Consider the following 23,388-nt stretch of genomic DNA (forward strand, 5'->3'; position numbering starts at 1 on the left):
GATAGAATGTTTCCTCTAATTTTTGAGTAGTTCTCTTTACTCTTGGCATATGCTAAGGGTATTGTGTGACCTTGAGTCATTGGGTCTCAGTGAATTGGTGATTTTAGAACCCTTGGTGATTAATTTGATAACCATTGACTCTAGCCTACTACTAAGTCAATTAGTAGCTAGGTTAGGACTTATGGATTGATGTTGATCAAGCTATTTGACGTACTTCAAGCCTAGGAGTAGATATCACGTACTTAAGGCTTTTGTAAGTAGACTTAATGAGTTTGGCTCCTCATAATTGTCAATACATGGTTTGTAGACAAGGATGGTGATCCCAATTTCCCATGTCTTAGCCAAGAGTTCCTTTCCCTTCTTTATTAGTTAATTGTCATTCAGTTCCTTTCTTTTATATTTTCTTGAAATTATAAAATCAAACCCCCTGCGTCTTCATAGCCAATAACTAAACACTTCATTGCAATTTCTTGTGAGATGACCCGGAGTTTAAACACTTCGGTTAATTCTTATTTGGGGTTCGTTACTTGTGACAACCGAAATTTAATTTGATACGGGAGTTGTTTGTTGGTTTGGAGCTATGCTTACAACGAAATTCTTCCTTCTATAAGAGAAATTCCTAACCAACGTGATTCTCGGGCATCAAATTAATGGCGCCGTTACCGGAGAGTTGCAATGGTGTTATATTATTGGCTATTGTATATAGTGTGAATAGTTTTGGCTTGTTTGTTAGTCTTTGTTAGTTTTAGGATGTTGTTGCTTATTTTTGCAGCTTTGGTTTTTATTTGCTATTATGAATTCTCATCGTCACTTTGGCTATGAGTTTGGTTCAAATTATGTTGCAAGAAATGGGAGCTACAATGATAACATGCATCAAGGATGGAACAATCAAGGATGGAAGGAGCCTCGAAGGATTCATCAACCCTCTTGCCAACAATCCCCTCCGATTCCTTATAGGTATAATTCCAATCCTAATGCATATCAACCTAATGTGGTGACCCTTATTGTGATTGTCAACAACCAACACCATATGCCTATACACCACTTCCTCAACCTAATTTTGAACCACCTTACTCACAAGCCCCATATCACCAAACCCTTCCGTATGAACCTAATCCTTATCCATCATACCAACCATCCTACAAGCCATATGAACCATACATGGAACCAACACCATTCCAACACAATTACTCTCAAGAACCACCTCAATATACACCACCTCCACACCCTTACCAAGATGAACCAACTTCCAATTATCAAACCCTCCCAAACAATGAACCATCTTTTCCCCCTCCACCTCTGATGGATGATTCTCTTCAAGAATATATTAGCTCTTACCTCCAAAGGCAAGAAGAGACCCAAAAGGAGTTCAAGGAGTTAGAAGCCAAGATTGACACCATGGCGGAAGCCGTTTACAACATAGTCTCCTTCCGTTTAAACCTACGTGATCAAGGCACTTCTGTTGATGAATGTGGAGAAGCAATCAAAGAGCTTAGTGAGGGAGTGAATTCGAAGCTTCAAGGTTGAGAAAAGGAGTTGAAGCAAGATTTGCATCAAGAGGAGGAAGTTAAGGTTATCAATGTTATTGAAGTGGATAATGAGTTGAGAGAAATTGATCAAGAAGTGGATTCCATCGTTAGCAATTTTTTGTCCACCTTGACCAATCCCCTTCATATCAATGTTGAGAAGGGTGTGCAACCTCCAAAGCAAATCATGGTCGAAGATTGTGAGAAGATTGATCAAGAGAGGGATTCAATCATTGATAACTTCCTCTCTATAATTGAATCTTCTTCCGTTGAGCTTGGTGTAGAAATTGGGGAAGAGGTGGAAGTTGTAAAGGAAGCGAACAAGGGAACGGATCTTGCATTGGCCAAGTGTGGGGAAGTCTCCCTTCCGAAATCACCATCACTCATTACAACATTTAAGTGGGTAAAATTCTTATTCCTAAGCTTTACCTTCTCACTTGAATATGGTTTGATTGAAAATGATGGTCAACTTAGAGCTATTTGTGGAGTTAAGAGTAAGAAAGAGTTATGTAGTGGTTGGAAGCATCACTCTAAGCTCATGATGGTTGCATGCTTAAAGCTGAATTGCAATGGTTGGTGTAGAACCAATTTGCATGGGTCTAGGAGAATGTTTGGATGCTTAATTGAGAATTCACAAGCCTTGTCACCCAAATTTCATTATGGCAGTCAACAAGAAGATGGGTGCAAGAACAAGATTTGGGACCCCGGAATTTATTTCAACAACCAATACTTTTCGGGCCTTGCCATTTACCTACGCTTACTTGAAGGCTTTATGCGCCAAATTTGGGATCCCGGTAGACATTGGAGATGCAAACATTGGTGGAGATTCCAGGATGAATTAAAAAATATGGTTAATTTTGCATTTTGGCTGGTTTTTGAGTCATAGGGAAGGATAGGAGAATTTTGAGCTATTTTTAGTGTTTTCACCAAAAAAAAGAGGAGAGAGCGATGCACGCGGACGCGTACATCACGCGTACGCGTCGATGCCTCAGTACAACATCCATACTTTCTCTAGAGAGTTGTGCCAACTCTGGGCCCACCTTGTGCCCCTGGCCCAATTCTCAACCCACGCGGACGCGTACATGACACGTATGCGTGGAAGCACCCTTTCCCTGTCGACGCCTAAGCGTACGTCACGCTCCCGCGTCCATTGTATTTTCACCCAACCCACGCGGGCGCGTACATGACGCGTACTCGTCGATATGTTGGCACAGCCTCATACTAATGACCTGAGAGTTGTGCCACTCTGAGCCAACCTTGTGCCTCTGGCCCAAATCTCGACCCACGCAGACGCGTGTATCACGCATTACAAGAAAAAGGCCTATGGCCACGCTTTTTTCTTGCCACGCTTCAAAATCGTGGCCAAAAGTGGTCTATGGCCACGCTTTTATGAGGGTGGCGATAGATTAGAGATTTGGCCACTTTTTTTATTGCCACGCTTCAAAAGCGTGGCAAAAAGTATCAACGGCCACGCTTTTGTAAGGGTGGCAATTGATTAGAGAAACGGCCACGTTTTTTTTGCCACGCTTCAAAAGCGTTGCCATAGAGAGAAACAGGGACGTTTTGAAAGCGTGGCAACAGGGTTTTATTATGGCCACGCTTACAAAGCGTGGCCATATCCTAGTACTCTTTTGGCACGCTTTAAAAGCGCGGCCAAAAGGTTCTTTTCTGCCACGCTTCAAAAGCGTAGCCGTAGAGCAAAACAGTGACGTTTTAAAAGCGTGGCGAGAGGGGCTCCAACCCATTGACCCCAACCCGGCCCCCAACCCGGCTCCCAACCCGAGCCCAACCCGGTCCCCAACCCAAAGACACTAACCCTAATCACTCGAAACCCTAAGCCTGGAAGAGCGCCTCCCATTACCCTCGCACTTCGCCCTTCACCCTTCGCCCTTCGCCCTTCGCCCTTCGCCCTTCGCCCTTAGCCTTCGTCACTCGAAACCACTTCTTCTTCATCTTGTTAATCTTCATCTTCGTCTTCATACTCTTCTTCTCTTTCTTGTTATTCTTCTGATCTTTCTGGATCTCTCTGTTCACCTTCGAGCTCCACCAAACATGGGCGACGGCAAGGTCAATCTCCCCGGCGATCTCTTCTCCTCCAAGCCCTTCGATTCCAAAGGTCTGATCGATTTTCCTCTTTTTATTTTCTCAATTTTTTTCGATTTGTTTAATTTTAGGGCTTTCCCTTTCCATTTTCATTTTCCCTTGATTCGTTCTCTCTGATCGCATGTTCCTTCTTGGTTAATTGATAATGCTCAACACGCGTTGCTTGCGATGTTGTGGACGTACATGGTTTTTTTCTGGAATGACAAAGCCACAAAGGTGCACTCTGTTTGTTGCCACCACTAGGCCGCCACCATGTTGCTCCGGCCATTCACTCATCATCATCAATCTTTCCCATGTATGTGTACTAATAAAAATAGAAAATAGACTTAGAATATTGAATAACTTTTTAGTATGCTAATTCAACATATGAATGGGATAGATAATACTGCTGCAATACTTGCGACATTCAGGATACTTAAAATGATCAACTAATTATCATCAATGTAGAAGTCAATACCAAATGCCTTTTATTACACCATTTTGATTATTAATATCCCGTGAATTATTTTTTAGAAAGATTATGACTGTGAATAATCTTAACTTGTCCAGGTTGTAATATTTAGAGATGGGACATATCTGACCTTAAAAGAAGTTTTTGAGAGTTTGGACTAGACTGGGTAAAATCTTATTCCTAAAGCAGGATAATCTCATTCAAGGTAACTATTTTTTATGCTATAGAAAGAAAAAGCTGCTCAATTATGCTAATATAAATATCTCTTCAAATTTTGTGTGAATTTCCTAGAAATTATTTATTGATTGATTTTTGGTGATGTTTTTCAGGTATAGAGAGGGAAATTGGAGCATTACAATTGGAAGTATGTGAAGCAGTTATTCATTGATCACTAATTATTTTCTTGCTGAACTTTGGGATTATCTCTAATGTTTTTCTTTCTTACTGTTTTTAGGAAAAGAAGCTTCTTGCTGAGATAAAGAGAACTGCTAAGACGGGAAACAAGGTATGATCCACATTTTCTCATAGGTTTCTTATGCATAATTACTTGATAAGCTGTCACGTTGATCTGAATGTGTTCGAATTGGCTTACTTTTAGTTCGAAACATCTTATATATTGAAATAGCCTTCTGTCAAAAGTTTTAAAAGTATTAAAAACTGTTATTTCTCTCTAGTCTCTGGATAATTTATTGTGCCAAACATGCTAATATATTCTTCATTTCTTGTGCAATATTCAGGCTGCAACTAAAGTTCTTGCTCGACAGTTGGTAAGGCTTACGCAGCAGATTGCTAACCTTCAAGGTAGTCGAGCTCAGATGAGAAGCATAGTAACTCACACACAAGTAAAGAACAAGCATTCAGAATAAGCAAAAGTTGTATGGACAAGTAAATTTAACCAGTTCTTGAACAAGTAAGGACAATTATGCTATTATAATTGTTTTATTTTGGCAAATGAACTTAAATACTTAATACTGAGGCAAGTTGAATGTTTAAATATGATTGTTCCATCCAATAGTTTGTAACTAAGTTATGTTAGAGCTGGAAGAAGTTTAAAAGAATGACTATACTTTTAGTATTCAACAGCACAAGATTAAACAAATAATGGGACAACTTGATTTTTTTTGGTACAACTTTATAAAGAACAAGCATTCATAATAGGGGATCTGCTACCTATATGGATTATTTTTATATTGTATGTGTACAATTTTATAGTAGTAACATGGCAATTAAATAAGGAAATATAGATTGGAGGGAACCCTACCTATAGTCTATAGGCAACTCTTACCACTACTACTATATGTATTATGTTTTCTCATTTAATTTCAACTTCTCTTTTTGTATTTAGCACTTATTGCAATGAAGAGACCTAGTAGATCTATAAATTATGCTATGTTTAACTGTATATAGCATGCTGATAACTCTGATTCCGATCTTTTACTGTGGAGATCTAAGATCTGGTTGAACTTGACTGATTTTATTTAATGTGCATAGCTTGTGTGTTTATTTTTGGTTTTTCTTGTTGTCTTAACTGTTCGCCGGCCTTATTGTCTGATATAATTTTTCTTCTGATCTGGTTGCTGGACGGCCTTTTGTTTGATAGAGTATCATATTATGGTGTAGCTCATATTTTTCTTGGCCCCTTTTTTTCTTTAAATAATATAGCTCATATGTAATTTATGGTGTAGTTTGTGTAATACTGCAGTCTATTGTTTCCATGCTCTCACCAATAATTGATTGATCATGCTCTCACCAATATTTCTGTTTGATTAATCTGGTTTAGCTCATTCTGTTTAGCTTGTTTAGTTCAACTAATTTAGTTTAGTTGAATTAGGTGGTTAATTAGAGAATCTGGACTGTTATATGAACTGCAATGATTTCAGTTTGTGGAACTGGTTAAGTCTATAAATTCTGTTTGCTGCTTGCTTGAACCTGGGAAACAGCTATTTACTACTACTGTTTAATAAGTGTTGCTGCTTTGTGCCATGTGTTAGAGACCTAGTAGATCTAGAAATTGTGCTATGTTTAATTGTATATAGCATGCTGATAACTTTGATTCTGATCTTCTACTGTGGAGATCTAAGATCTGGTTGAACTTGACTGATTTTATTTAATGTGCATATCTTGTGTGTTTATTTTTCATTTTTCTTGTTGTCTTGACAGTTCGCTGGCCTTATTGTCTGATCTAATTTTTCTTCTGATCTGGTTGCTGGACGGCCTTTTGTTTGATAGAGTATCATATTATGGTGTAGCTCATATTTTTCTTGGCCCCTATTTTTCTTTGAAAACTGTAGCTCATATGTAATTTATGGTGTAGTTTGTGTAATACTGCAGTCTATTGTTTCCATGCTCTTACTAATATTTCTATTTGATTAATCTGGTTTAACTCATTCTGTTTAGCCTGTTTAGTTCAACTAATTTAGTTTAGTTGAATTAGGTGGTTAATTAGAGAATCTGGACTATTATATGAACTACAATGATTTCAGTTTGTGGAACTGGTTAAGTCATATGAATTCTGTTTGCTGTTTACTTGAACCTGGGAAACAACTATTTACTGATGCTGTTTAATAAGTGTTGCTGCTTCGTGCCATGTGTTAGCAACTCGTTTCCTCGTTGCGATTCTTTGTGCTTATTATGCATTCGTGCTTATTATGCATTCATGCTCATTACATCCGTAATCATTGGCTGCTGCTGATTTCTCAATTTGCATTTCCTCTTTTGCTCACTAATTAACAAAGTAATGTTATTATGCTTTGTGTTTTGCAGTAACAACCACTAACAACACTGAAGCTATTGAGAGAGCAGAAGAACAAGTTTGAAGAGGTTCCGCTGTTTCCGCTTTGCTCTTTCATCCCTGCTAGTGCATTCGTCTTTGCCATTCCCTACTCAGTCTTCTCTGCCATTAGTCACTGAGTGTGCAGTTTATTGGTTAGTTTCAAGGTGTAATGTAGTTTCTATGTTTTTAAATTTATAAGGTTTAGAGTGTGATGAAATTAAAAGATGTAGAGCCTGGACCATAGCAGTATTTTGATTGTTGGATATTCCAGTTCAAAAAGCTTGATGACCATTTCTATATATGCTATGAATACATTATGCATATGGTTTTTTGTTCTCACCACTGGCCAATAATTGGAAATTGCGACAACTAGATTATAATTCTTTTTTTCAAGCCTTTTATTTGCGTTCGAGTTCTAAAAAAAAGCTTTAGATAAAAATGGTTATCCCTTCACTTTTTTGTCTAAGAAAAAACAAATTTAAAAAAATAATATTTTAAAATTGGGAATGCTATTAAATGGGTCATATCAGTTAAAATAAGCCTTATTTAAATTTGAATTTTCTTTTTACTTATTCAAAATTTGAATTTAAATTTGCTTTTTTAAAAGGGGTCCTAATGCATTTCCCCATCAGCAATGAGTAGCTCCCAACACTTGCTTCTATTTTCCCTTTTTTATTCCTTCACAATCACATCAACCCACTTTATACTTTGCATTAACTAGCAAATTGTATTAAAGTTTAAGAAAATTGAAAACAAAATTATGGGTTAGGACTTAGGAGTATAGAAGTATAAATGGCACAGCATGATGAGTGGATTTTAGTAGTAGTAGAAAGAACAAATGAATTAGGCCATTTAAGGACATTCTACTATCTTGCTATTTTTAATTAGTAGTTTGGGTTTCAATGTAGCTTATTTTTGTTCAGGCTTTTGATAGTTATCTATCCAATACTGCTGCCACTTCTTTGTTCTGCTGCTCTTGTGGTAATATAATAGTCTGCTGCTACTGAATAGCTGTTCCCTGCCGCTGCTACCTCTCTAATTCTGCTTCTGCTGTGCTACCACTTTGCTACTGTTGTGGAACGGATTAAGACAGTAATTAAGGTTGGTTTATAAAAATTTAAATACATCTATTAATTTGTTATTGATGTTATGCGTGCAACTTAGTGCTTTCCTGTTGAGCATTGCTAAAATTCAATTTTCTCTGTTATTTTATGTCTAATGCCTTCAAAGTATTTTGGAGGCTTGCACAACATTGTCTCTTAGTTAATTAGAAAGTTAGATTTGCAGTTAGTGAGACTAATAGTAAGGACTTCAATTTAGAAACTTAGCTATCTACGTGAAATATATAGGTTTTCGATGGATATGTCGAAAGACTGGATGGATACACCACGTCATGAGAAAGAATATCAAGTTGGTGTAGAAAGATTTTTACACTTTGCTTTCTCATCAAAGGGAGTTCCTCAAGGGGAAGAAATTCAATGCCCTTGTGCAAAGTGTTGTAATATATTTTGGTTAAAGAGAGATGACGTATATGATCATCTAATATGCCAGGGTTTTGTAAAAGGTTATAGGCGGTGGTTTAATCATGCGGAATCACTTTTTGCTATAGATATTGACAGTGACATAGGCAGTGAATATAACTGCAATAATAACATTGATGAGTTGTTACGTGATAAATTTCGAGATAATACACAAATTGATGGACAAAACATGGGGCCTAACGAATGTGCAAAGGAATTTTATAAATTGGTAGACGAGGCAAGCCAAGAACTATACCCCGGGTGTAAAGGATTCACAAGATTATCCTTTACCATTCGTCTTTACTTGTTAAAATGCTTGCATGGTTGGAGTAATGCGTCATTTACTTCTCTCTTGAAATTATTGAAAGAAGCAATGTCATATTTGAATATTCCTATTTATTTTGGTAAAACCAAGAATATGGTGAAGAACTTGGGTTTTGACTACCAAAAGATCGATGCATGTCACAATGACCGCATGTTGTATCGGAACGGGTATGAGAATGACTCATCTTGTCATGTCTGTGGAACATCCCGTTATATTGAGCATCATGAAGAAGAATATAATGTTACCTCATCTAGAAAGCCTCGCAAAGTTGCTGCGAAAACTCTAAGGCATTTCCCTTTGATTCCCAGACTTCAACGGCTTTTTATGTGCACAAGAACTGTCGAAGCTATGTTTTGGCATCACAAGGAGCGTGTTAAAGACGGGTCCTTAAGGCATCCTACCGATGGTGAATCTTGAAAAGTATTTGACAATCGACATGAAGATTTTGCAAAGAAGCCTCGTAATGTGAGACTTGGGTTAGCAAGCGACGAATTCAATCCATTCCGAACTTTGAGCAGTACACACAGTACATGGCCTGTTGTTTTGATAGTGTATAATCTACCCCCTTGGATGAGTATGAAGCCTGATTATTTTATGCTATCTTTACTTATTCCTGGACTACAATCACCGTGAAATGACATTGATGTCTATCTTCAACCGTTGATTGAAGAATTAAAAGAATTATGAGAGTCAGGTGTCGAAACATATGATTCGAAAGAAAACAAAACATTCAACATGAGAGCATGCCTTTTGTGGACAATTAATGACTTCTCTGCGTATGCTATGTTATCTGGGTGGAGTACAAAGGGAAAATTGGCTTGTCCATGTTGTAATGATGAGACTTCTTTTATCTATCTGAAACATAGTCACAAAACTGTTTATATGGATCACCGAAGGTTTTTACCCATGAATCATCCATGGAGGCATAACAAAAGATCTTTCAATGGAAAAACTGAATTCAGGTCTGCACCGCAGTTGTTAGAAGGTTCAACTGTATTTGATATATTGCAAGAGGTAGATAATTCTTTTGGGAAGAAGTAAAAGAGATCAAAAAATGGCATATCAAATTGGAAAAAACGGTCAATCTTTTTTGATTTACCATATTGGAAGTCCAACATGTTTAGACACAACCTTGATGTCATGCACATAGAGAAGAATATAGTTGATAGCATAATTAGAACTCTTTTAGATATTCCTGGAAAGACGAAAGATCATGCAACTGCTCGTTTTGACCTTAAAGACATGGGTATCAGGAAAAACCTTCAACCAAAAGATACGAAGGATGGAAAAAAAACTAAGTTAGCAAAGTCACGCTTTTTAATGACTTCAGCAGAGAAAACAATCTTTTGTAGTGTCTTGAAAGCGGCAAAATTACCTGACGGTAGCGCTTCTAATATTGCTCGATGTGTGCATGAAACAGAAAAGAAGATTTCTGGTTACAAGACCCATGATGCTCATTTCATGTTGCATTACTTGTTGCAAGTACCAATCAAGAGCATACTTCCTGACCATGTTGCCATCGCTCTAGTTTGATTATGTTCATTTTTTCGTTGAATATGTCAGAAAGTAATTAGCCTAGATGAGGTAGTTAACTTAGAAGCAGAGATTGCTGAGACATTATGCCAATTGGAGAGGATTTTCCCTCCTAGCTTTTTTGACATAATGGTGCACTTGCCTATTCATTTGGCAAATGAGGTGAGGTTAGGTGGTCCAGTTCAATATCGTTGGATGTACCTTGTTGAACGGTATATGTGCACACTAAAATCGTATGTTCGTAATAGAAGTCGTCTAGAAGGATCTATTGCCGAAGGATATTTGGCAAATGAGTGTATCAATTTTTGCTTAAGATATTTGCATGAAGATGTTCAGACAAGATTTAATAGAATCCCTCGGAACAACGATGAGTGTGTTTCAGATGAGGTGTGAACTCCTAGTTTGTTTCCAAGCAAAGGATGTCCTCTTGGTGGAAGAATAGGAGATTTATTTATTTTAGATGAAAAATCAGAAATACAAGGTCATGCATACATCCTAAACAATTGTGATAAGATCGAAGTCTACATGAGGTATTTTCTTCGATTCATTATCATTTGTTAGATCTCAATCATCATATTTAACTTTACTAACAACTAAGACTATGAATATTTAATCTCTTCAGAAAGCATGAGGAGGCAGTTAATGATAACAATCCATGAAGAACAAAGTGGGAGAAAGCCAATGACCGCAGTCAACAATTTTCAGAATGGTTTAAAATTCGTGCCATGAAAAAAGATGTGCCTGGTTGGGCAAAAGGGTTGGCTAGGAGTCCAAATCGAATTGCAAAAAGATTTTCAGGTTATATTATCAATGGGTATAGGTTCCATACAAGGCACCGTGATGTGAGACGTAAAACTCAAAATAGTGGTGTCACATTAGAGGCATTGACTCCTAGTTTTGCTAGTGTGAAAGATAAGAACCCAATTGAAGCAAAAGTAGCCTACTATGGTAGAATAGTTGATATGTTTGAGTTAGATTATTATGGCCAATTTAAGGTAGTCTTGTTTAAGTGTGAGTGGTATACAGTTGCAAAAGACAACTTTGGTCTTTCATATGTGTATTTCAATAAAAAATTCTACCAAGAAGAACCATTTGTGCTAGCATCTCAAGTAAACCAATGCTTTTATGTACAAGACCCATATGTTAGGGACAAGCACTATGTTATGAAAATAATTCCAAGAGATTTATTTAGGGTAAGTGATGACCTTGAGTCTAATTCTCCCATAATATATGCAAGGGAGCCATGCGAACCTGAAGTGATTCCAAGTCTTCCAAATGATAATGGCGAAATTGATCTAGTGAGGAATGATCTACGAGCAACTATTATAGATATGGATCAAAACATGTTTGCCAAACAATATTGTGAGGAAGACGAGGAAAGCGAATATGAGTACATAGAGGACCTTGACTCTGAAACATCTTGACAAGTTTTTTTGGTAGAATCCTAAACAACCCACTTTCCTTAGTTGTTTTGCTTAGTTAATTACTTGCTTCAGTTGATTATGCTCATTTTATTCATTGTTATTATTTTGTGTATGCAGAATGGAGAAAGGGGAGATCACTAAAAGAAAACGGATACTTACCTTAGGCCAAAAAATGAAAGGAAAAAGCCCAAAAAAATAACAATTCCTTTGAGGTTACACAAGTGAAGTCAAGTGCTGAATTGCTAAAACAATACAATATTAAGAGAGAAAAGATCATGGCTGAAAATGAGAAGGTTAGCTTGCAAGCTCAAGCTCCAAAGGATCCAACAAGCAAACAACCCATCACAATAGTAGAGGATGCATTTGAAGAGCAAGTTAGGACTTCGAAGAAAACAAGGAAGGCTCAACCAACGGCACTTTTTCAAGAATGCACGCATAATGGAAATGGGAGAATGTTTGAAGTTGAAAAGAACTCTAAAACTAGGAATCAAAGGACTGCTGAACCTGATGCAATTGATCAAAATGACAGAAATTCTGATGATGACGGAGAAGATACAAGCGAGATGAGTGCAATTTCAAATAAAAAAGGAATGAGTCTTGACATGTATTTTAAGGTACATGGGATAAATTTGGAAGATGAAGAAGATGAGGAAGATGAAGAAAATGAGCTTGATGATAATGCAAATGATGCGGGTAGTGGAGGACAAACTAGTAATGAAGGTACTTTTCTTGTTTAGTTTATTGTCTAATTAGAGCTTATATTACTTCTCAATTGAATTATGTTATTTTATTCGGACTTAGGCACAATAAAGAAGAAAACCCGTGGAAAAACTACGTGCAAAAAGCTTCATGCCACAGATTTTAATGATCGACGGGAAGTGGAATTTTTTCAAGGGCAGCCTGTAGGTCCAACCAACGAGGTTGTATCTGACCTCAACCAACTATTGGGCACAACAGTTAGAAATCCTCGTTTTGTGACTTTGTTATATACTAGTTGGAGTGGTGTGCCTAGTAAACTCAAAGAGGAAATGTGGGAGTATGCCAATGTATGTAAATATGGCATTATAGATAATTTTTTGTTAATTTATTTGTCACATTATTTGTGCTAACTGTTGATATTTTAATGTGTTGTGTTGCATAGCAAAAGTTCATTCTTCCCATAAGATCAAAGCCGTGGGTAATGCAGGGATTTTGTGGTGCATGGAAAAAATATAAGAGAGAAATAAAAAAAGAGCATTTCGTGAAGTACAACACAAAGAAAGAAATGATAAAGAACCGACCATTAGAGATTCCCGAGGTTCAATTTCGCAAACTAATTCGGTATTGGAGTCTTCCGGCCATCAAGGTAATATTGCCTTTTATTTCTTCCTATACCGTCAAGCATACTATCATTGATTCTTCATGTTTCTAAACTTAGGTGTTTTGGAAGAAATTTGATTCTTCATTGATTCTTTATATTTAGGCTATCTCTGCTAAGAATACTGAAAATAGGTTAAAACAAACATCTCCTCACCGAATGGGATCCACAAATTTTGGAATAGTTGTGTAAGCAGCTGGTAATATAACTTATTCTTTGTGATTTCTCTTTTATGTGTATTCATGGTGTAGTTGCCTAGTTAGTATGCTTCATGTAAACTTTTCTCTATATATTCTAGCGCAACTCTAAAGAGAACAGTGAAGAACCATCAAGGGCTTAAGTTTTCATAGCAACTCGCACAAGTAAAAAAGGAAAAGAAATTGATGCTAAAACACAAGCCACAATTGTGAGTTGTTTGTATTTTTATTTTGGATATGTACATTTTGAATTCTGATGTGATTTCTATCTAAATTGAGTTAATGTGACTTTGAACCTTATTGGTTGTTGCTTTTTGATAGACTGAACTTCAGAACCGCTTAGAAGCAGGAGAAAATGAAGAGGATGCATTTGTAGGAGTGTTAGGAAAGGACCAACCAGGTCGAGTTCGTTGTTATAGGGCTTCGATTACAAGAAGCTCTCTTAAAAAAGATGAGGAGATTCGCCACATAAAATTTGAATATAACACTAAGGTCTCATCATTAGAGAAGAAGATGGATGGTGTATGTGGTTTATTAAAGGTATTGGTGCACCAACTCAACCCTGGAATGAGCGATGAAGAGGTAACAACCTTAGTTCAAGCTGCCCAAGATTCTCCTTTGGATACCTCAAGTAGCAAAGCAAGAAATACTCCTCGCTCCTCCGAAGCAACTCACATTCCACACAAAGATGATGTAGGTAAAATTATAATATTTTTATTAATAAAAATGTTGGAATATAACCAAGTACTTCAATTTTGTTTGTTGTTGCTGAATTCGAACTTGGAAGGTTCTAATATGATTTTGAATAACTATGACTGGTGGAAAGAGTTAAGTTTCTTAGAACTTGGAAGGTTTGAACTAGTTGCCATTGTTGTATGTTTTACATCTTCTTTTTCACTTGTTTCACTTATTGGTTCCTTCTATCTGAAAATTATGAATGCACGATTCAAATTTCATAGTGTGTTATGAAGTTTTAGAGAGATATTAATGGTAATGGCTGATATCATCATACTGTGTAGGCGCATGATTCACATCTTTATTTTGTTAAAAGTAAGTAATATATGTTTCAGTTTTAGTTTGTTAGGTTTAGGCTTGGCTCAATAATAGAATATCAAACATTGGCTGAGGGAACATGAATGTTGTATCACGTTTTCATTGATGCTATAAATCAGATTTATTTATTGAACAATAAGTTGTTTGTTTGATATCAAATTTAAAGAAGATTTTGAGAATCCTTGTGCAGATTAGTGGATATATGTAGCAAAATTAAATCTGATTGTTAGAATGCTTTTTATGTTACAAAAATTAAGTTTGATGTCAAATCTAATTGTTAGAAAAATTAGTGGGCTGAAGTTTACTGCATCATCCATTTTTCATTTGTAGTTGTTCATTTGTGTTTTTTATTTTGCAGGGCACAGGTCAAAACAATTTAGCTTGCAATGATACATGAAGTTTTTATATCTTGGCATGAAGTACAAGAAGACTTTGATTAGGAATTCTAATTCATGTATTAGGAATTTCATGAGAAGTTATGACTTTCACTTTTGGTATTTTGAAGAAGATTTTGATTAGGAATTCATGAGTAGTTATGACTTTCACTTTTGGTATTTTGTTAGTGTATGTTGTTATGTGATCACACACTTATTTTGGTGACAATTTTATGAAAGTTGGATTACTTGATTATTGGTCATTGACTAAACTATAAAATTATCTATGAATTCATATAAGGTTTTATTTATGAAGATTAAAAAGGGAACTAGGTTACTGACCATCTTTTTTGCCACGCTTTAAAAACGTGGCCATATGGCCATATCTCTATCTATTGCCACGCTTAGAAAGCGTGGCTGTATCTAAGCTTTTTTGCCACGCTTTTCAAGCGTGGCCATACCTCCTCTACTACTACGCTTTCGCCATGCTTTACATGCGTGGCCGTACCTCCCCTTTTGCCACGCTTTAAAAGCGTGGCCGTATCTCCTCTTGTTGCCACGCTTTACAAGCATGGCCATATTTGCTCTTGTTGCCACGCTTTAAAAGCGTGGCCATATCTGGTCTACTGCCACACTTGAAAAGCGTGGCCAGATCTGCCCTATTGCCACGCTTTGACAGCGTGGCCATACCTCTACCTATCGCCACACTTTAAAAGCGTGGCCGTATTTTCCACCTACAGCCACGCTTTTACAAGTGGCAGTTTGTACAAAAGCGTGGCAATAGGCTGCAAAAAACGTGATGATAGAGCAACTGCCACCCTTTGATAGGTCACCCTTTCAAAAGCGTGGCGGTAGCTCAAAAAGCGTGGCGAAAAGTTATCGCCACGCTTTTTTCAGCTTTTCGCCATGCTTTAAAAGCGTGGCAATAGACGTGTTTTCTTGTAGTGACATGTACGTGTTCCTCCATACACCCTCATCCACGCTTAAGCGCACCTGGTACTGCTGCATCCCTCTATTCCTTCGCCCATCCACACGCACGTGTACTGGACGCGTACGCGTGGATTCAAAACTCCTTAATCCCATCCACGTGAGAACCCTAACACTCGCGTGCTTCACCCATTCTCTCTCTCTCTAACATTCCCTCTTCGTTTCTCCGATAACCACCATAACCGCCACTGTCTGGCGACTCCATCCCGCCACTGGCCGCCCACTTCTCTCCCCTTTTTGCCTTTGCAATTTCTCCTCCCTTCCCCTTCTCACCTCTGTCTCTCTTGCCCTCTCTCACTACTCTCCGCCAGCGCCGCCGCAGCCACTCACTGTCGCCGGCAAACCACCCCTAGCCACAAACACCCTCGCTCTCCTCTCCTCCCTTTTTCCCTCTCTCTCCTCGTGGCTTCACCACTTTTCCGCCCAGAATCCAAGCCTCTGCCCCTGCCCTGTTTCGGCGACCCCTGAGTTGCCCTGCTGCACCACTACTGCCACCACTGCTAGCAGCACCACACTGCAGCACCCGCACCCCTCTTCCCTTCCCTTCATCTTCCATTCTCTCAGCTCTATTTCTCTTCTGCTCTATTTTCAGGTTCCATACTGCCTGCTGCTCTGTTTTTCTTTCTTTCATTAATTTTGTTTATTAATGACTAGATTAGATTAGTTAGTTGATTATTCTATTTGTTAGGTTAGATAGAAATGCATGCTGTTAGGTAGTTAGGATGTGGTTAGAGGATTCTAGGTCTGATAAGTGCTCCGTTCTTGTTTACTTTTCGAATAGTGCATGCTTTGCTGAATGATGGTTGCTGTGGTGATTTCTGTTTTACATGCTATTACCTACTGCTGCTTTGCTGAGATTCAATTGTATGATTGTGTTTGATACTGTCTGAACATATGTAATCCATGCTATTACCATGCTTGTTGTAATTCTTGGATTCATATGTGATTTTTGCTGCTATTTGCTATCCGGGAACGTCCAATTTACTGTCGGAATGCTACCCAAATTTCTGGAAATTGTTTTGTCCTTAAACTTGCTACCTAAAATTGAACTTGAAATCTTGAAATTGAGATTTTCTTGACCTCACCAAGTTCAATTCTTAGGCTACTCGGTTGGCACTTCCGTGTTTATTTTGATTCCCATTGATACGTATTGAAAGGGTTGGTCCAAGGAACTCTTTGTCGGATTTCAATGACAAATAGTATCTTGCCTAACCCTATTTCTTCAATTTGAACCTTTTTGTGTTTTCACTTTTCAAGTCAAGTCAATTGCCTTTTGACTCATGCTAAACTTATTATTTGACTTTAACTTGTGATTTTCTCCAATAAGGTTCATTCATTTGCATTAATTGGTGGATTTCACTAGTGTGACCCTGTTGATTCAAAACTATTCCCAACTTGTTTTTCGTTACACATAGTGCATATTTCAATCTTTCCACACCAATTGTTACAATTTTAGTGACCAGGGCATTGTTAATGACTTGATTTTCCAATATATACTTTGATGAAATTTCATATTTCATCATCAATGACTGTATCTTCCTCATGAATGTGAGTATGCTTCTTTTCCATACTTTGTGCACTTCTTTTGATTGAGCCAATAACCGTCATACCACTAATCTTTGAATCGGTTCTCTAACCTGTAACTCAATTAACCAATTAACTTTTCCTTTTGCTTTCAAACTAACCCTTTAACCATTCTTCTGGGTATGACATTTCTTAGGCTTAATAAACAAGCATTGTGCAAATATGTCTTGAACTCTTGGTTGGTAGGTTTGTCTGAATTCTGTATTTTGTCTGCTTGCATTCCAAGTTTTCATTTTTTTTACTCACTTCATGAATATGGCAATCCTCTTGCCTTTTGTTTATGTTCAATGCCTTGCTTTGTTTTCCTCTATGTGTCTTAATTGTTTATATCCTGTATATCTCATTTTCAGGATGGCCAACAGAGGAAAATCTAAAGCTACTTCAAGAAAGAGAAAGAAAACTCAACCATTCACTCTTTCTCCTTACCACAACTATGCTAAGAACCCTCTTAATGAGGAGGACAAAGCTAACCAGCAGCTGCCCGCCTATAGATGCACATAGGTTCCCTAACCTATACTGCGAGCTCCGCTTCCCGACATACCGAAAGAAGAATCTGAATATAGAAAAGAAACTGGCCATCCCAACTGACTTAAGGCGAGCCATTCAGACACGTATTCAGGGGATGGGACTAGGATTTTTTGATAGGGAGCTAGGCAGGGTGAACTCATCCTAGGTGAAGGAATTTTACTGTAACTTCTTCAGACACACCCTTGAGTTAGTCCACCTGCGATGTGGTCAGATATTGGTTACGTAGGCAGCTATTAAGGATAGACTCAGTTGTCTGCCTAGGACCGGTGGCACAGATGCCATTGAGCAGGTAGAGGTGGTGATACATTGTATGACCTTTGATTATGATGCTCTGAGGGATGTTATTGCCACCCCGGATGCCCCATGGGTGATGGATGCTGACAACAAGAAGCCCAAAGAGATGCTGTTTACTTATCTTTCGAGTGAGGCCAGGACGTGGCAGCAGATCTTTGCCCATTACATCATGCCTACCACCCAATTTACCGAGATCCTGATGGACATGCTCGTCCTGATCGGATGTGTTATGGAGGGAAAAGAGGTATATTTCCCCCGACTGATCAGGAGATATATGTGGTGAGCACATGTCCGTGGCCTACTTCTATTTCCCACTTTGGTCACCGAGATGATTCAGCTGACTAGTGTCCCATGGGAGGTAGATGATGAGACACCACCCCCCGACCACGGAAGGGAAGAAGTGATTCCATGGGGGACTTAGGTGAACGAGAAGCCTCCATCCCGGTGCCGGTCTAGAGCCAGAGCAATAGCAGCCGGACCCTCTTCTTCATCAGCACCAACAGCATCCATTGCACCACTACCAGCACCCCAGCTGACATATTTCTTGGTAAAGCATCTGATCCGCTTCATGGAGCGCAGTGAGCACCGCATTATGCAATGCTTAGACAGAGTGGATCAGATGTTTGTGGCGCTGGATGTTGAGTTTCCCTCTCCTCCTGACTCTTCCGCATCCGAGGAGGAGGAGCACGAGGAGGAGCCAGCTCAGATAGAGTCACCTTTACAGACACAGGCCGTTCTAGAGGCTCAGCAGCCCCCTGAGGAGCCACAACCTCAGTCCCAGCAGACAGATGCGACTGTTGACCCCCACTCTGAACCTGAGCAGTAGCATCGAGGACGATGCTCCATTTTAAGTATGGGGAGGTCACCGTCGTCGACGTCAGTGGATAGTAATTTTGGGTGAACATCTCTGGACATTTATCTCCTAGTTTATGTTATTTTGCTTTATCTTGCATTTTTTTAGGATTATTGTATATACTAGTATTGTCGATACTTATACTCTAGTTGTTACATTTTGCACCTTAGATTGGATACATTTTATATTTTTAGTAGATTTTCTTTACATAGTTGTTTTTTATTGTCTTAGCTTTTTCGTTGTGATTAGAAAAATATTTTCGATTATTGAAACCTAGTTAACCCTTTTTGTTTATGAATTTTGTTTTGATTGAAAAAGGGATAAACTAAGGAATTTTTTTTAAATTCTCAATCACAACATTGCATCAATAAGCTTAGTCAAAATAATCAAATTTTCCAAGAAATTCATTTATAATAGGGCACCACCCCAATTGATTGAAATTTTATTTTTAGAACTTGCTTGAATTATACACTTTGTGGATCATGTTTTGAGCTAAGAACACAATCTTGTGAGATTTGAGCCTAATGGTGTGGTTACATCTTATAACCACTTATTTTCCTTCTTGTGTGTAATTATTCTCTTTCTATGATTGTGATCCTTGATTTGCTTAAATCTATATGTCCATCATCCCTTGCATACATGCACTTATATGATTGGGGCCATTGTTTTATTAGCTCACTTACCCAAATAGCTTACCTTTTACTCTCCATTTTTAGCCAATTTTGAGCCTATGCTTAACCCAATTGTTCTTTATCTTAACACATTACAAGCCTAAAGCGAAAAACAATAAAAGTCCCTTGTTTGGATCTTTGATTAGCTTAGGCTAGTGAGAGTGTTTATTATTCAAGTTTGGGAAAATTGGGAACATTGGTTAGGATGAAAGGGTATTTTTATATCTCTATATTTGAGAATTGGGTGCATGCTCATGTATAGACTAAATATATTAACCTTATGCATTGATGTTCTTGTGAATAGTTCCAAAAAAAACAAACAAACAATAAATAAGGGGACAAAATGCCCCAAAGTAAAGTTCAATAAAATCAATGCATAAGTGTTGTAAAATGAAGAGAAAATGCATGAGCATGTGAAAAGTGAAGAATGGGATAGTTAGGTTAGCATTTAATTGTATAGGTTATTATATAGGTTAGGTGGGAAGTCCAAGTTAATCAAAGATTCAAATTTTAGTCCACTTAACCATATATGACCCTACCTTGACCTTAACCCCATTACAACCTTGTGGAAAGTCCTCATAATGATTGTATGCATGCATTGAATGATTGTTAGATGAAGAACAAATCTTGGAAAGCATGATTAGGGGAGAATTGAGTGAATCAACCCCTAAACACTTGAGTGGTTAGAGCGGATACACATCCGGTGAGGGTTTGATCGCTCAATTACATGGTTTTATTATGATCATTCTTCTTCATGCAAGTTTGTAAATCTTTTCTTTTTTTAATTCAATGCAATTGTGGGTTTGGTTTGGTTCGAATTGATTCCTATTGCTCTAGCCCTTATGCCTAGAAGTTGAGTTATTTTGACCAAGTGGTTGCATTCATATAGATAGTTACATTTAGATAGGTTACAATTAGGTAGTTTACATTGAATAAATATTGATACCCTTTTGCCTCTTTCTTGATTTTTAGCATGAGGACATGCTTAGTTTAAGTGTGGGGAGGTTTGATAAACCCCAATTTTGTAGTTTATCTTGTGCTTATTTTAGGGGATTTTATCACCTTTTCCCACATTTATTCAATGAAATAGCATGGTTTTGTAATTCTCCCTTAATTTGTGCTTAAGTGTAAAAACATTCTTTTTAGGCCCTTAAATTGGTGAGTTTAATTCACTTTAATTCCATTCGATGCCTTGATGTGTTTGTTGAGTGATTTCAGGTTCATAAGGCAAGTATTGGATGGAAGAAATAAAGAGAAAAGCATGTAAGTGGAGAATTCATAAAGAAATAAGCAAAATGGAGAATTGAGGGCCACGCGCACGCGTAATGCATGCGTACGCGTGCATTGAGGATTCGCAAGCCACACGCATGCGTCAAGCACGCGTATGCGTGAGTAGAGGTTTTGCCATCGACGCGCACGCGTCAAGCACGCGCATGCGTGACGCTCGGCATGTGACCCACTTAAAGTGAAATCGCTGGAGGCGATTTCTGAGCTGCCCAGGCCCAATTCCAACTCGTTTCTGAGGGTATTTCATGCAGAATTCAAGCTAGAGCAAGGGGGGAGCACTTAGTTAGTCATGATGAGCCTTTAGTTAGTTTTCTAAAGAGAGAAGCTCCCTCTTCTCTCTAGAATTAGGTTAGGATTAGGTTAATTTCTCTTAAATCTAGGTTTGATTACTTGATTTCATCTTGTTTCCTTTATAATTTCTTGCTTCTACACCTTTATTTTCTTAGTTTGTGATGTTGATTTTACTTTTATGCCTCTTTTATGTTCATGCACTCATGTTGGATTTGGATCTCTTTTAATGAAATTTGATGTTGATGTTCTTTTCTTGTTGAATTGAGTTGTGAATTTCACTTTCCTTGCAATTGGTAGTTAGTAGATTTATATTTCTTGTACTTTTACTATGCTTTACTTTTATTGCACACTAGGTGTTTGATAGAATGTTTCCTCTAATTTTTGAGTAGTTCTCTTTACCCTTGACCTAGGCTAAGGGAATTGTGTGACCTTGAGTTATTGGATCTTAATGAATTGGTGATTTGAGAACCCTTGGTGATCAATTTGATAACCATTGACTCTAGCCTACTACTAAGTCAATTAGTAGCTAGGCTAGGACTTATGGATTGATGTTGATCAAGTCATTTGACGTACTTCAAGCCTAGGAGTAGATATCATGTACTTAAGGCTTTTGTAAGTAGACTTAATGAGATTGGCTCCTCATAATTGTCAATACATAGTTTGTAGACAAGAATGGTGATCTCAATTTCCCATGTCTTAGCCAAGAGTTCCTTTCCTTTCTTTATTAGTTAATTGTCATTCAGTTCCTTGCTTTTATATTTTCTTGCAAATATAAAATCAAACCCCCTTGCGTCTTCATAGCCAATAACTAAACACTTCATTGCAATTCCTTGTGAGACGACCCAGAGTTTAAATACTTCGGTTAATTCTTATTTGGGGTTTGTTACTTGTGACAACCAAAACTTAATTTGATGCGGGAGTTGTTTGTTGGTTTGGAGCTATGCCTACAACGAAATTCTTCCTTCTATAAGAGAAATTCCTAACCAACGTGATTCTCGGGCATCACTAGTATGATGGTAATGACCACGGGATCATCATTCCCCGGGATGATACCCGCGGCGTCTTCTTAAGTGAAGGTGATGGTGGGGTGATGGGTGAAAATTAGATTTCCACACAAACTCACCAGCAAGTGTATCGGGTCACATCAACTAGTAATAACTCACAAGAGTGAGGTCGATCCCACAGGGATTGATGGATCAAGCAACTTTAGTGAGTGATTAGTTTGGTCAAGCACATAGTTGTAAATTGAATGAAATTAAACTAACAGAGAGTGAGTTGCAGGGAATTGTAAATTGCAGAAGGTAAATTGGCAGAATCTTAAAGAGCAAGAAATGTAAATTGTAGCAAATGTAAAGAGAATTGGGTGCAGGGAAATTAAATAAAAGCAGTAAAGCAGAACTCAGAACAATTACATAAGATATAAATTACATGAAAAGTAAATTCAGATCATAGCATACTCAAATGTAAAGTTGCAGAAAGTAAATGTGCAAAAGTGAATTTGAAATAAAACTGAATTCAATATTGGAATGTAACAATTTGCAGAAAGATAAAAGTGTATCAAACTATGCTAAGCTCTCCGGAGTCTCTAATCCTCCAAGAGAGATCTGGAGTCTCTAATCCTCCAGCCTGAGCCTCTATTATAATCCTACTCCTACTGTGCGCTCCTCCCTCTTCTAATAGAACTAAAACCTTTTTATAGGCATTCCTAAATTACAAATGAAATTCAAATTGAAAACAAATTACAATTAAATGAAAAATTCCTATTCTAGATGATCCTTGTGCCTTTGAGTGATGTCAATTTGGGCTCTGCTTTCTTTTGTGTGTTGATGGGCTTGGAATCAGATCAAATGAATCAAAATTCTGCTCCCAGGAGAACGTAGAGTTCAATTGGACAACAGAGCGTTTGGTTACCGACGCTGACGCGTCCTTGGTGCATGCGCGTCCCTGGCATTCCTCATCATCGGCGCGAGTGCATACTGTGCGCGAGCGCGTCCTTGAGCAGCGTTCATTAACTGAACGCTCCGTTCGCGCTATGAACGCTATGTACGCGTGCGCGCCTTGTGCGCTTGCGCGTGTATAACAACATATCAATTTTTCCTTCCAGCGTCTTGTACGCGTCTGCGTCCATCACCACTTTTATTCCATCGGTGCAAACGTGGTAGGTGCGCCCGCGCGTCGATTTCCTTCTTCAAGTTCGAATTCTGAAAGTATCGCAGACGCTCACTCAGACTGAACGTAGCGTTCGTTGTTGGTGAAC

General features: G+C 38.0%; 1 protein-coding gene across 1 annotated transcript; it reads left to right on the forward strand.

Moving 5' to 3' along the window:
- Window positions 1–8,209: 8,209 nt before the first annotated feature.
- On the forward strand, window positions 8,210–9,115 carry LOC148567274 (uncharacterized). The gene has a single exon (XM_088484548.1). It carries the CDS (start codon window positions 8,210–8,212, stop codon window positions 9,113–9,115), a length of 906 nt encoding a protein of 301 aa, XP_088340674.1.
- The last annotated feature ends 14,273 nt before the right edge of the window (window positions 9,116–23,388 follow it).

This window comes from Arachis ipaensis, chromosome B4 (assembly GCF_059453495.1).
Source record: "Arachis ipaensis isolate K30076 ecotype BB chromosome B4, ASM5945349v1, whole genome shotgun sequence".
Taxonomy (NCBI): Eukaryota; Viridiplantae; Streptophyta; class Magnoliopsida; order Fabales; family Fabaceae; genus Arachis; species Arachis ipaensis.